We start from the raw sequence: 15,749 nt of genomic DNA, 5'->3' as shown, positions 1-15,749 counted from the left end.
GTCACCATGAATTTGCAAAGGCTGTCCCAAGCTCATCTATATGTGTTAAAGAAAACAACAGAGGTGATGCCGTACATACATTCCCACAAAAACCAATTGTCAGCTAAAAACCCAAGAATGAACAAGATGAGGTTGTTGCAGGAACATAATAGAACTTTTGTCAACTGGTTCAGGCAGTGTATTTTTGCCGATGCCACAGCTTCCGAAACCCTCCGACTGTTAGCCCTTGGCCCAAATTTGAATGTGCCTACCTGGCAGGGATATGATATCAACGGCTATGCTTTCTACACAAAGTCACAGGATGCAAGAAGTACCATGCAGAACAACGGGGTTAGTGTTGAGGGTGAGGCAGCTCACTTTAGTAGTGTTTCTGATAACAATCCCATTAACGCGTCAATGTCGTACTATGGAGTCATTGAAGATATATGGGAGCTGGATTACGGTCAATTTAGAGTTCCTGTGTTCAGTTGTCGATGGGTTCATGCGAATACAGGGGTACGCAAAGACAAAATGGGCTTTACTTTAGTTGACCTCAAAAAGGGTGGTTACAATGATGACCCATTTATAATGGCAGTGCAGGCCAGACAAGTTTTTTATGTCGAAGATCCGTCTGACCCTACTTGGTCCGTGGTTATACAAGGCAGAAAATTTGATATGACCGACTATAGTCATTATGCAACATTTGATGTGACTGATATGCCACCTGTCAATGACCAAATAACTGTGATGGAGGCCACCGACGAAGATGATGTTGAACATGCAACTAGACATGACCATCACGAAGGGCTATGGGAAAATAACGACACCTAACTGCCTATCATTTATGTGGTAATGTCAACCTGCATAACTGCCTAATTTACTGAGAGTAGAATAGTGTGATCCGTTACCAATAATGGCAATCAAAATTTTTGTGTCAATAGCTGATTTCCTTATTTTTCTGTTCATAGTTGTAATGTCAACATTATGTTTGTTTTTAAAATTTCGTTTTTAATAGTGTGTGTTGTACTCTGAAATTTCACAAATGACATTCCATGTTCCTAATTTATGGGTTTTTCTGGAACAGGAGCATTACAGCAAGTGAGGAATCATCACCAGGAAACAACTCTCATTGTAAGTATGCATGCTTAACATACCTTAGTTGTGTTTGCATCTCCTTAGGAATACTATTTTGTTATGACTAATGACCATGCTTTTGTGTTTGCATTCTATGAATTTAACAATTATTTGGTCTGTTGATAATTTGTTTGAGTATAAATGCAAAATATAAGAGCTATTTGCAAAATAACTTCATGTCACCAGCTTATAGACGTGTTTATCAAGTTACTATTTTAGTTATTTGATTATCATATAAACATGTCTAGAAAATGAATTTGGTAAATGAACTTATCTAGTAAGTAGGACGAATTTGCACTATACTAACTGGTAGTTGTAGCTGAAGCCTCTGTTCTAAGACATAATTCACAGTTAACTAGAAAAAAATGTAAGGAACACTACCACTTGAAAAAATTGATATTACAAAGAGGAAAGCGAAAGATTACAAAATTGATATTACAAAGAGGAAAGCGAAGGATTACAAAATTGATATTACTAAAATACTGCTCAGTGTCTTCCTCTTGTACAGACACACTTTCAGTTCCTTTTACCACAAGTTCCTCTGAGATACTGCTCTCTTCCAAAGGAACCACCTGGATACCCTTCAACTTGCAAGAGCTGACACTATTTACAGATTTTGAATTTGGATAGTTGTTGTGCCCATTACTGAACAATTTCTCCATACAAACCATTTCATATGTTTGCCCAAAAGCAATCATACAAATCCTTTCTGCTCATTCACACACCCATGGTATTAAATATCATGTATTACACCAACTAGGATTTGGTAACTCCTACAGTCCTACTCTGAAACATAATTAAATTGTATAGTATGTTCATAATCCAGCTTTCCTGATATCACCACTATAACAGACACTAGTTCTGCACTAACACTAGATAATTTAAAATCATATACGTGCTCAGCTTTGGGAGCAACCACCTGAGAGCTCTGAACAATTCTACATGCATGGTCTAAACCAGATATATGAGTTGGAGTCATTATTGAGTCAATACTAGAAAGACTACATGCTCTGACCATTTTATATTACATTACACCAGATATATGAGTTGGAGTCATTTCCTTTGGTCCTTTACCATCCTAATTCAATATCTAAACAGAAACCTCAGAAAATTATATTACATTACAGCCACAGGCCACTTAATCAATAAAGCAGAACCAGGCCCAAACGCCAACAAAGCCCATCAGTCCTCAAAATATCTATACAAAGTACTAGTATGAGCTTATTTAAAAAAAGGGAAAATCTATATACACTCCCCTTCATTACTGATTCACTCCCTTTTATGACTTCCCCCCAAAATATCCTTCATTTGCACTTCCCTTTTTCTCGTCATTTGTCTGAACAATTCCCTTAATCCCAATTTCTACCAAATCCCAATTTCTGAACTTCTTCCACATTGCTTTGACCTAGTTGGATTCATTGGCTATCGCCTCCCATCTCACCTTTTGTATATGGAGCAACAACAACAAAAATCACAATATGCCCAAATGACAGATTAGGAAAGAAATCATACACTTAGACTATTGATCCTTGAAGGCCCCATATTCATCTATTGCCACATGGCTCATATGAAATTCAACACAAGTCTCTGCCCTCTATTTAGTTATTTCCAGTCCTACTGAAATTCTCAATATTAAATATTAGGGAAAATATTATGGGATTATCATCAAGAATGACTGCTAAAGTTATTGAAGCCCTTACAATATTTTTCATGAAAAGGCAAGGCAGAACTATATGCTTGTAGAACTGTTATTCAAAACAATGGCTTATAAACTTACTATGGATGCCAGTGAACGTCTATCAACATTTTTTGACATTGTGCCTTCTGATCGGATGATGGCCTTTTTTCCTGATATGATCTCAAAAAAGGACAACACCAAATACGTAGACATCACTTTTAGTGGTAGCAAGACCATCACTCAAATATCTGCAAAATATAAGAAATAAAAAATTCAACATATTATTTTATGCAGGACGAATAATTTTTCAATTAAAATGTTATTGAACGATACTTACTCCGGAGCAAGATACCCATATGTACCAACAACTTTGGTAGTTGAAATTTCTCCCTTATTTGCTTTCCCAACAACTTTCGCTAACCCAAAATCTGAAATCTGGAGAAGCAGAAAGATATCAAAGACAAACAAAATCAACAAATGTGAAACACTTCAAAAGGATGTGAAATCTAGTGTATAAATTGTTTATTACTTTTGCTCTAAAGGAAGCATCAAGTAAAATGTAACTTGTCTTCATATCAGGGTGAACATAATGAGTTTTTGTGTGCTCATGTATGTATTGAAGGCCCCTAGCAGCATCAATTGCAATCTGGTTGTGTTGGGCATATGGGAGGTGGTGGTGTTTCCAAGAAGGAAACCAATCGGCGGATTGGGTCATTGGGATTGTATGAGAGATTTGGTTGTGTTGGGCATATGGGACTCCATGTGCTCAGACCCACTCGGATCCCTCTGTTCTTGTCACATTCACACACTACACCACCTTTTTTATTTAATGCCACACAATTTTTTCCAATCCTTCATAATTTTTCCTTTTTTGTTCTAGAGGGTAATAGGTAATGGACTAATGGGTCCGTACCACCATTTCTTGTACGAAACTGAATCAAATTGTTACATAGGGGCCTTGCTTGGCATATATCATTCATTGATGAGAGAGCTATTATAATTCAATACTATCCTAATTTAATCCTACCTGAGTTTTGTTTATGTTCACAATTTTTTACGGATCTTCTTTCCGTTATCTCTATTCCTCCTTTGGACTTATTAAGATCTCCTTAGGGTGCAAACAAATGAAGCTCTCACATGGTAGGCCTCTAGGGATACCTAATAACATGTTTCCATTATTTCCCTCCAAGTAGTAGTACATCACGAGGACATAGATAAAACATAAAAGAATACATATAATAAATGTTTAACATGTTAATCATGAATATTAACTTAACATTTAACTTTTTTCTTATCACTTGTATTTTTCATTTAACTTCGAAATGCAATCAGATACTAAACATAAATACTTAAACCTTGGTTTGTCACATTATAAGGCACACACTAAACAATTTCCTAAACTAAACACTTGTGAAAACTTGTAGTGATGCCCAACCCAATTCATAAAAAGGTGGGAGATTCTACTTGCAACTCTGTTATTTTCTTTCCACTCCCTTCTAAGTTTTTATATTTATTTTCATAAAAATACTTTTATATTTAAAATTAACCACTGGTGGTGTTACAAATTACGAAAGGCCAAAGGCCACTTAATCAATAGAAAAAACCATTTTATAAAATAATGTAACATTAAAATATAAAATAATAAGAAAAGGTATATATAGAAAACATATAATAATGTAACATTTATTCTACCAGGAGAGCATAAATGCAGCATCCCTCCATTCTTACTAATGGACCTAGCCCTTAATTTCTTCAGTCTCCACCACCAACCCACATTTTCTATATTTTTACCAACTGTCAGACATGTCCATGTCATGTGTATTGCAGATAAGAGTTCATACAACTATGTTATCAATTACCAAAAGTTCCTATCAGCTCCTAAAGAGAAAATGGTTTAGTTAAATAGTTTATATAAAAGAACCATTCAGGATCCTTCACTTAGAACCAAAAAAACCATAATATGAGACTATTAATCCATAGTCAATTTTATTAGTCTGAATCCATTCAACAGCAAAGACATGCATGTGGCCTCTTTGTGCTGTGGCACCTATGTGATCTGTCTAATTAGCAATATTTCATTTTTTAGATGACTGTTACTTCAAACTCAATATTAGTAATGCAGATACCTGGTATCCCTGTTGTGTGTTGGAACATTTTTTCTTGCCCAAATGGAACTTGTGTAATACTCTATCAAAAAGAATGTCAATTACACTGCTATTTTCCCCCCGTGCCACTGCAAGGGGGTAACCATATCTGGGGAATTTATAATGTGGAAGTTTGTTAATTGGTAGTTCCTAACCTAAGGTTGAAAAGGTTGGGTCTTGAAAACAAATACTGATTGAATCTATAGGAATAGTGGGATGTGTTTCTCTTGTAAGTAGCAATTTGTTTGGAGTAAAATGTGCTTTGGACCAATTTCACCTTATACGATGGGAGTTAGAAAGCCAATAATAAATACAATCAGAGAATGGTATTAGACTTTAGTGTGTCTGTACTGGAATCTAAATTTTTTTTCAGTCACCTTAAGTTTCATAGAAAGTGGGAAATGAGCCAGGTTGCATTAATGGAAAAACAGACTTACCCTTAAGAGTTCAATCTCTATTTTAGTTTTCAAAATATATATATATATATATATATATTTCAGATTGGGCTTAGTATGTGGCCTCCTAGCTTTAGTCTGTGAATTCCATTAAATCATTTATATGTGGCAACCCTTTTTTTTTTTGGTGCCTTCCATCAATCCATCTAATTAGGCCGAGCTGGAGAACAGATTAAGATCCACATTATAGTACTACTGTATTATCTCTTAATAAAAAAAGTTATTGCATTAACTAATTTTCTTTTTTTGCATAACTAGGGATGCACATAATTGACTATTAGTAAAATATGAAAGATGTGTTGGACATTTTAGTGTAATTGATCTCTTTATTATGTTAAAATAAGAGTGCACGCTTGTTTTAATGTAATAACGAGATGTTCGGTTTAGGCAAAGGTTGGAAGTTACATGGAAGTTACTAAAACTTCCATCAACGGTTGGAAGTTACATGGAAGTTACTAAAACTTCCATCAACGGCAGTTTTTAAAATAGAAAAAACTTCCATCAACCGCCAAAAACCACCTGTTCTTTGATTATAAATAATCATTCTGGTTCAGAAAGCAGAACGGTGTGACAAAACATACAAGACCAAAACAAAACTCTTGAATTATAATCTTCTGATTTTATCCGATTGAACAATTTTGGTTGAACCCCGAAATTTGATTCAATCTGAAAGTGTTATACACGACTTCAGATTTATCCAAGTATTATCTCGATTTTCAAAATTAACCAACAAAAGATTGAATCAAATCTTTCGAGATGACGAACGATAGTTCGAAGATGACAAGCAAGTTTGCGAAGTTGGACAAGTTTGAAGGCCAGGATTTCAGAAGATGGCAGAAGAAGATGCACTTTCTCTTGACAACATTGAATGTGGTGTATGTGTTGAGTACACCGATGCCGGTGTATATGGAAGGCGAAACTCTGGATCAAAAAAAAGGAAGCGTTCGAAATGGGAGAACGACGATTACATTTGTCGTGGACACATTCTGAACGGTATGTCTGACTCTCTCTTTGATATTTATCAAAATGTTGAGTCTGCTAAGGAATTATGGGACTCTCTTGAATCCAAGTATATGGCAGAAGATGCCTCAAGTAACAAATTCTTAGTTAGTAATTTCTTTAATTACAAAATGATTGATTCGAGGCCTATTATGGAGCAATATAATGAACTGCTGCGGATTTTGGGTCAGTTTACTCAACATGATTTGAAAATGGATGAATCCATTGCAGTTTCATCTATAATTGATAAACTGCCTTCTTCTTGGAAAGACTTCAAGCATACCTTGAAACATATGAAGGAAGAGTTGACCCTGGTTCAACTCGGTAGTCATTTCATGATTGAGGAGTCGCTGAGGGCTTAGGAAATTGACAAAGTCAATGATAAAAACGTAGCAGGTTCCTCTTCCGTTAATATGGTAGAGGAAAGTGGAACAGTTAAGCAAAATTATAATGCTAAAGGTAACAAACGAAAATTTCAAGGAAATAAGAACAAAGGTCCAAACAAACAAACAAAATTGTCATGTTGGAAGTGTGGGAAACCTGGTCATTTAAAGAGGGATTGCCAGGTGTTCAAAGGAAAGAACAAGGCTGGTCCAAGTGGGTCTAATGATCCTGAAAAGCAACAAGGTCAGATTGTAGTGAATAATTTTAATTCGAATACGAATTCAAATTATGTATCACTAATATCTGATGCATTCTATGTGCAGGATGATGATGTTGCTTGGTGGTTTGATTCGGGAGCAACAAGCCATGTGTGCAAAGATCGTCGTTGGTTCAAGGAATTTAGACCAATCGATGATGGCTCTATTGTGAAGATGGGCAATGTTGCAACTGAACCAATCCTAGGATTAGGTTGTGTGAATTTAGTTTTTACTTCCGGAAAAAGTTTGTATTTGGATAATGTCTTATTTGTACCTGGTATTCGTAAGAACTTATTGTCTGGTATGGTTTTAAATAATTGTGGTTTCAAGCAAGTACTTGAAAGTGACAAGTACATCTTGTCAAGACATGGTTCGTTTGTTGGATTTGGTTATCGTTGTAATGGAATGTTTAAATTAAACATTGATGTTCCTTTTGTTCATGAATCTGTTTGTATGGCCTCGTGTAGTTCTATAACTAATATGACAAAATCAGAAATTTGGCATGCTAGATTAGGACATGTTCATTACAAAAGATTAAAAGATATGTCAAAAACAAGTATGATTCCTCCTTTTGATATGAACATTGAAAAATACAAAACTTGCTTGTTGACCAAGATCACTAGGAAACCTTTTAAGGATGTTAAAAGTGAGACTAAAGTCTTAGACCTTATTCATAGTGATTTGTGTGATTTGCATGCTACTCCATCATTAGGTCATAAAAAATATCTTGTTACTTTTATTGATGATGCATCAAGGTATTGTTATGTATATTTATTAAATACAAAAGATGAAGCTCTTGATAAATTTAAAATTTATAAGAAAGAGGTAGAACTTCATCAAAATGGGCTAATCAAAACTCTTCGTACGGATAGGGGAGGTGAGTATTATGATCCAGTTTATTTTCAATCTACTGGAATAATACATCAAACTACAGCTCCCTATACACCACAACAGAATGGTGTAGCCGAAAGGAAGAATAGAACCTTGAAAGAAATGGTGAATTCCATGTTATCCTATTCGGGTTTAAGTGAAGGATTTTGGGGTGAGGCTATTTTGGCAGCCTGCTACTTGTTGAACCGAATTCCTAACAAAAGGAATAAGGTTACCCCATATGAACTTTGGCAAAAAAAGACACCAAATTTAAGTTATCTCAAAATTTGGGGATGTAGGGCTGTGAGAACTCAGCATAATTTGGCCGATCATTTAACCAAAGGGTTAAGTAGAGATCTCGTGAAAAGGTCGGTTGTGGGATTAGGATTAAAGTCCATCTGAAATCTCTTATGTTAAGATACCCAATTCCCATCTAATATGACATTAGGTGCTGAATTCAATGTGGAAAGCTTAACATGTAGAGATTGGAACACATCATCGAAAGTATCCCAAAAGGAATGTGTTCGGTTCTGCAAGTTAAGGAGGTTGAAGTATAACTTCTCAATGGTTCTTTTGAAAAATTGCATTTGCAGGTGCAAAAAAAAGAAAAGGACTACCTATATAAGCATGAAGTTTAGCCGCTTCAAGAAGCTGGGACTTGGCTTTGATATGCTTATGAAGGATAGGGACACAGGCTAGTAAAACTAGTGTCGAGCAAGAGTAATGTTATAAACTATTGTGCAGATTATCTTCATGTATTCATTATGAATAGAAAGGGTTCAATCCTTAGTGACACCTTGATATTCGAATATTTGAAACGTATAATTTGCTAAGATGAAATTCAATCGTCACGATATTTCATCTATGCAGTAGTTTGTGGTATGTTATGACTTTGGTGATTTGATCGGTAATTACACTAAAATGGGGGAGGTTTGTTGGACATTTTAGTGTAATTGATCTCTTTATTATGTTAAAATAAGAGTGCACGCTTGTTTTAATGTAATAACGAGATGTTCGGTTTAGGCAAAGGTTGGAAGTTACATGGAAGTTACAAAAACTTCCATCAACGGTTGGAAGTTACATGGAAGTTACTAAAACTTCCATCAACGGCAGTTTTTAAAATAGAAAAAACTTCCATCAACCGCCAAAAACCACCTGTTCTTTGATTATAAATAATCATTCTGGTTCAGAAAGCAGAACGGTGTGACAAAACATACAAGACCAAAACAAAACTCTTGAATTATAATCTTCTGATTTTATCCGATTGAACAATTTTGGTTGAACCCCGAAATTTGATTCAATCTGAAAGTGTTATACACGACTTCAGATTTATCCAAGTATTATCTCGATTTTCAAAATTAACCAACAAGATGCATAAACTTTAATGCACACACTCTCTCTGCAATGTAACCTACATAACCAAAGGAGGACAAAGACAAGAATATAAATGGAGGAGGAATTCATGATCATGCAACGCAAATATAGAAAACGAGTGTTTTTTTAGAGCTGAAACAAGTGTACTTCTTGCTTCTGCATATAAATCATCAAACTTCTATTATTTATACTGCTGCCCTGCCTGTTTTTTTAATTGAGAAGGTTGTTGTGTCATGTATTTTTAATTGTATTCGAACCTGAATATTATTTTTTTATCATAAAAATTAATTAGTTATATAAAAAAAGTGTGAAAAGAATATTAACTTTTTTTTTGTTAATTGCGTCCTTTTTTCTAATTTCATATTCATTATATTTTGTTAATGCTTGTTGAATTGTTGGATTAAATTGCCTGGCGTATCTTTAGTTTTGCTAGGAGCATATCCATAGTTTGCAAGGTAAGAATTGTACTTCTCTATCAATTCAGGTCCAGGGTTAGGTGTCCTTGAGTATATCTGTGATATTGATCACAGGGGAATCAAGACTATAAGCAAAAACAAATCATACACTTCCATGCTAGTTAATAGCTATTAATTATAAATCTTATGATGCAACATTGTTTCTTTTATTTATCTTAACATTTGAATGAAGTTCAATAGCTGTAGAGTTAGAATGCTTGCTTAGCACATGATCAAGATTCAGGAGTATTTAAGCTACATTTTATAGTTTGTTAAATACCTGAATAAAACTTTGATCCTTAGCTCCTGAAACAAGAGAAAAATTGTCATAATCTGTAGCAATCACATCATCAGGTTCCTTGGGAATGAATGGCAGTGTAGGAAAGCGGAGATAGCATTTTTCTTTGATCATTTCCTGCTTCTCTAGCTGTGTCTCAGTTTTCCCCAAATCTTTCTTGGATAGATGCTGCTTCCCTATCAAAGAATAAAACAAAGAGAAAATAACCAAATGTTGTTCCATAGTCATGGAAATCAAGCTGGGATTCTAGTCATGCCAGTAGAGGAGCATGACCAAACACCTTTTAATTATGTAAAGCCTTGCCCTTTGCTCCCTAAGGGCTCCTCCAAGCCCTCTGCTTGAAAGCCTTCTCTTTGAGCCTCCCATGCTAGGACTACCCATTTTCATTTTTCAAGAGTTAGTAATTTTTTTGGTTTTCTTATCTTTTTTTCTTTAAGCTTTGTTAGGCTTATAGCTTGAAGCTTTGAATTGAAGTTGTGTTGTGTTGTGAGTGAGTTTGTTTAGTGAGGGGTGAGGGGGTTCTTATAGAAGTTGAAGAGTTGTGGTCCTATCTCACATTGGTCGAGTAAAGAGACACCGATGGGGTATGAAAGGTTGTGCAGTGCCTCCAAACCCACTAGACAAACAGCAATTGGGCCCTACCCCTCACCATTTGGGAATCCTTACCCTAATAACCAGGAATTGGTAAAAAAAAAAAAAAAGCCACAAGCAATTCAGATAGGCCTCTCTTTCTTGCATTGCTATGTCACACTCTATAGTCCTATGTGTAGGCACCACCCACCAACATAATGGGGTCTCCCACTTCCAAAACTATGTGGTAGCATTTTATCTTAGTTTATTAAGCTGCCCTTAATCTGTGCATGATGGAGGAGTTTATGGTTGCCCATCAGGACAAAACTCAAAAAGCCTTCTTATTTTTTTTCTTCTATCTTATATCTTTCGTTGGATCCACATTATCAAGGAAGTGACTGATGGATGGTGGGTTGGGTAAGGGTTTGCTGAATCCCACATAAAGAGTTCATAACAACAACCATTAGAAAGGGCTTTAGATTAGATCATAATGGACTATCTTATTACTACCTTGACTTGATCTAAAAAAGGTGCACATAATTAGGGCCCCAGCAGTCATTTTCAATATCAAAGTTTACATTTCCACGGGTAAAAAAATCGTGCTTATCATGTTTATCCAATGGCACAGAATTTAGAAATAATTGAACCTCTTGGTCTTGGCTGATCACTCAAGAAACAGAAACCGGTGAACCTAACCTCATTCCTAACGAATAGCATAATTAGTTTGGCTTTGATCACTCTCTCTCTTTTGTGTTAGGGAGGTTCCCCTCCAATTCGTTTTCCACTTTACCCATCAACTAACAAACACGATCCCTCTTGTCTCTCTGTCATTCTCTCTCTCTCATGCATATTCATATTTTAAGCAAACTCCATAACCATCACTATCATCGTCACCATTTCCCACCCTATGAAGCCTTTTATCTGTCCCTCATAAATATTATTCACCTATATAGACCTTTCTCTTAGGCCTCATCATATCACACTCAAAAACAAGAAGAAGAAAAAAAGAAAAAACAAACACATTGCACATAGCTTGTTGGTATCATTCCACAAGCATTATTGAGTCTGTAGGCAAATGAGGAAACCTGATCTGATGGCCAACAAGAACAAAATGAACAACATTAAGAGCAAGTTCAGAAAAGGGTTGTGGTCACTAGATGAAGATGAGAGGCTCGTAAAGTACATGCTAACAAATGTTTATAAACCAGTTCAACATAGTTTAGGCACATGTGTGACTTAAGCTAACTTTTAACATCTTAAACCATTAGGCACATAGGTCTCTTAACATAACTTTTAAGCTTTTTGGTTCAAGAAAACTTCATAATTGAATCTACAATTGGTCTGTATCTATTTTAAAGCGAACTTAGATTATGCTAGTAAAGTTGATGTACAACAAACAAGATTAAATTTATTAATAATGCAGAAACTTCCTGAGTCTAATATAATGAGTGAATAGGCAATTTAGTCCTTGAGATTGTACCCATTTTGCATATTAGTCCCTAACTTAATATTAAATTCAAAATAGTCCCTATCTTTGCATAAGTGTTGTAAAATAGTCCTTCCGTTAAATTTTAAAGTAACACCGTTAGTGAATTCAATTTTAGTGCCACGTGGACTATTCAACATGGCACTAAAGGATGACATGGCATGACACGTGGACGTGTCTCTTAAAAGATGTCACGTCATTTGATGATAACAAAATGAGTAAATAGACAATTTAGTCCCTGACTTTGTACCCCTGTTGCATATTAGTCCCTAACTTAATGAAAAATTCAAAATAGTCCCTATCTTTTGCATAAGTATTGTAAAATAGTCCTTCCGTTAAATTTTAAAGTAACGTTGTTAGTGAAGTCAATTTTAGTGTCACGTCATTTGATGATGATAGAATGAGTGGCTTCTTCAAATTCGATGGTTCTGAACCAATTAAGGCATATATACGAAAAAGAACCCACACACACTTGCACAAATAAAAAGAACCAAAAATCCACAGCAACAACCTTATCTCTGTAGCCGTCAACACCAATGGGCGAGGTATGCATAACCATTCTCTTTTCCTCTTTTTTTTTTCTTCAATTACCATCAATGTATCATTCCAGGTTTTGATTTTTTTTGTGTGTTTTGAATAGGAAGAAAAAAAAAACCAGAGGAAAACAAAGTGGAGGAGAAAAAAGCAGAGGAAGAAGAAAAGAAAGAAGAAGAAAAAAAACCAGAGGAATCAAAAGATGACAAGGAATCCAAGGAGGAATCTGCGCCGCCAGAAATCATGCAAGGCACAACCTTTGCAATGCATGGACACTTTAAGCACGATTTTTGACATCTTTTAAGTTAGGGACTATTTTGCAACACTTATGCAAAAGATAGGGACTATTTTGAATTTTTCATTAAGTTAGAGACTAATATGCAACAGGGTTACAAAGTCAGGGACTAAATTGCCTATTTACTCGTTTTGTTATCATCAAATGACGTGGCATCTTTTAGGAGACACGTCCACATGTCATGCCACGTCATCCTTTAGTGCCACATTGGATAGTCCACGTGGCACTAAAATTGACCTCACTAACGGCATTACTTTAAAATTTAACGGAAGGACTATTTTGCAACACTTATGTAAAGATAGGGACTATTTTGAATTTAACATTAAGTTAGGGACTAATATGCAAAATGGGTACAATCTCAGGGACTAAATTGCCTATTCACTCCTAATATAATAGAATACTTTTAGTAATTGCCATCATAATATCGTATTTCATGTGTAGCATTTTCAAAAGAATTGTTGGAGGTTGTGACTGTAAAAAATGTATCATGTTATAAATATACATTACCAGTATTTGGAATCATTTAAAAAAGGGGGTAACTTGATTGAGAATTACTTTGATCCAGAAATAATCAAATTTGACCAGATTTCTTTGCTCAGTATCCCCACAGACACTAGGATTATAAAATGAGTTAGTTGTTTCCAAACAAACAATTTGTGGAGGGTTTGCATGTAAAGTAATCATGTAGTTCATAATTTTGATTGAAACTTTGATGCTGGCATGCTCACCTTTATATTCACTTAGGCTTGTTGACTTTGACAATGAAAATGAGATTGAAATGATGATCTGCTCTGGTGTTTGGCTGTTAGTGGCCTTTTCTTTCATGTTATTGTTATTTGTTAGTAATGTTAAATCTTTTCACACTCATCTGGCATAAATATATTGTCAATGTGCACCTAGCACAAAGTAATTTTTCTTCACTACTTCCATATAGCATATACAAGTTTTATAACATTTTTTTAAATTGTATTACAAGCAAAAAATTCAAGCCACCAAAGGGAAGTCACTAACCAAATCCAGCTCCACTGCTTGTCAAATAAGGTAACCAAATGTTGTTAGTCATACTTCATATGATTAGAAACACATGTAGAGTTTAATCAATGCGAATACCAAATATGAAATCAAATATAGTAGACAATTAGGCATTGTATCTTCAGGACCATATTTGCATTCTACCCTATTTGAGAAACACACTTTTCAATTTCAGAATAGGTTTCATTTTAGTCTCCGAATGCAACAATGTGTGTGTCTGTGTTTATGTGTATCATAAGTGCTGCATAACCACTGAATGCATAGACAAACAATGCTAATAATTTGTGTGCAGTAATGGTTACTTGCTGACTACTTAAGACTGTATTTTGTTTCAGCAGGGTCATTCGAATGACGACACCCCCGCCATCTCCCACACAGGCCGAGATTCCTTCTGATGGGACGTCTAGGAAAACTAGACAAGCCACTCGGCTAAGAAGGTTGACAACAAGAACATTGGATCAAGCAAGGGCAACAGTCAGCGTGAATCCAACGACTGGTAGAGGATTCAGACCTCACAAGGATCAGTTTCACAGTTACCTTAGAGTTGTGGCACGAGACAAGATTCCAATTGTTCACCCTAGCTGGAATGATGTGCCTGAAACACTGAAGAGCATGATATGGGATGACATATAGGTAAGTCCCTCATGCTGGTCATTTAATATTTGTTACACACATTCATGTTTATGCTTTTTATTTTGACACACATGTTTTGTAGGCAAAATTCGACATCCCCAAGGGTGATAATGCCAAAAAGAAGGTGATGTCAACGGTGGCAACGCGTTGGAGGCAATTTAAGTCGGCGTTGACAACAAAATATGTGTATGGTAACACTGACGGGCAACCAAAAGATGATCCTTTGGTTAAATATGGCATTGATGCAAAAGATTGGGCTGAGTTTGCAAAAATGAGGCAAACCCTACCTGGCAGGTTTTTTCTAGTTTTAATGTTTTGATTATCTTACAAATTGTTCATGCTTTTCCTTGGAATACTGTTTTGCATCATCGTTGACAAATGCTTCTTTTTTAATTTCAAGGGGATACGGAAAAAGGCACAAGAGATTCAAAAGTACAATGACTCTCCGCACTTGTTGTCTAGGGGAGGCTATGAGCTGCTAGAAAAAGAATTAATGGCTGAAAAAAGGAAGATACGAGAAGAACAAGCAGCATTTACTGAGGACCCTTCATTGTACCTCCCACCATCACCAATTTCTAGACACGAGAAATGGAAGAGTGCACGCACAAAACAATATGGCCAGATGACATCTCAAGCCGCCAAAGAAATAGTTGACAAAATTGTAAGCAACTAACATAATAATTGTGACTGACAAAAAAATCAAATACTTCAATGACAACTTCCTTTATGCCTTGATCTTGTTTTGTGTTATATGAACAGGACTCTTTGGAAGAGCAAAGCAGGCAGGGCAGCATTGTGCCTTCGGGACGTGACGATATTTTGAACATGGCTATCGAAAGACCGGAGCATCCTGGTCGTGTACGTGGGGCTGGGACAGGGGTTACAATTGCATAGTACTTTGGTCCAGCATCGCGTCGGTCTACGACTTCATCAAACATGACTGTAGAACAGTTGGCTGATATAATTGGTAACCTAAAAGAAGAATGGCGAAGAGAGGCTGAACAAGAAAACATTAAAAGAGAGGAGGCGTGGATGAGGAGGGTAGAAGAGGAAAAACAACGCACTATGGACACATTTAAAGGACAAATACAACAAGCTATCAAGTTGGAGTTGTCACAAATTGCATCACAACATTCAGCCCCACTTCAGCCAAATGATATACAAGTATTAGC

The 15,749-nt window shown here is 35.8% G+C and overlaps 2 protein-coding genes across 2 annotated transcripts; both read right to left on the bottom strand.

Annotated features, from left to right (window-relative positions):
• Positions 1-1,393: 1,393 nt before the first annotated feature.
• On the bottom strand, positions 1,394-3,789 carry LOC114383075 (lysM domain receptor-like kinase 3). The gene is made up of 3 exons (XM_028342668.1): positions 3,321-3,789; positions 3,129-3,226; positions 1,394-3,039 (listed from the first exon to the last, which is right to left on the bottom strand). Exons 1-3 carry the CDS (start codon positions 3,504-3,506, stop codon positions 2,973-2,975), a joined length of 351 nt encoding a protein of 116 aa, XP_028198469.1. The 5' UTR covers positions 3,507-3,789; the 3' UTR covers positions 1,394-2,972.
• Positions 3,790-10,273: 6,484 nt separating this feature from the next.
• On the bottom strand, positions 10,274-10,516 carry LOC114383702. The gene has a single exon (XM_028343429.1). The coding sequence runs from the start codon at positions 10,412-10,414 to the stop codon at positions 10,274-10,276; it is 141 nt and encodes a 46-aa protein (XP_028199230.1). The 5' UTR covers positions 10,415-10,516.
• Positions 10,517-15,749: the final 5,233 nt, after the last annotated feature.

The sequence above is a fragment of the Glycine soja genome, chromosome 14 (genome assembly GCF_004193775.1).
Source record: "Glycine soja cultivar W05 chromosome 14, ASM419377v2, whole genome shotgun sequence".
Taxonomy (NCBI): Eukaryota; Viridiplantae; Streptophyta; class Magnoliopsida; order Fabales; family Fabaceae; genus Glycine; species Glycine soja.
This window is presented reverse-complemented; position numbering and strand designations above follow the sequence as displayed.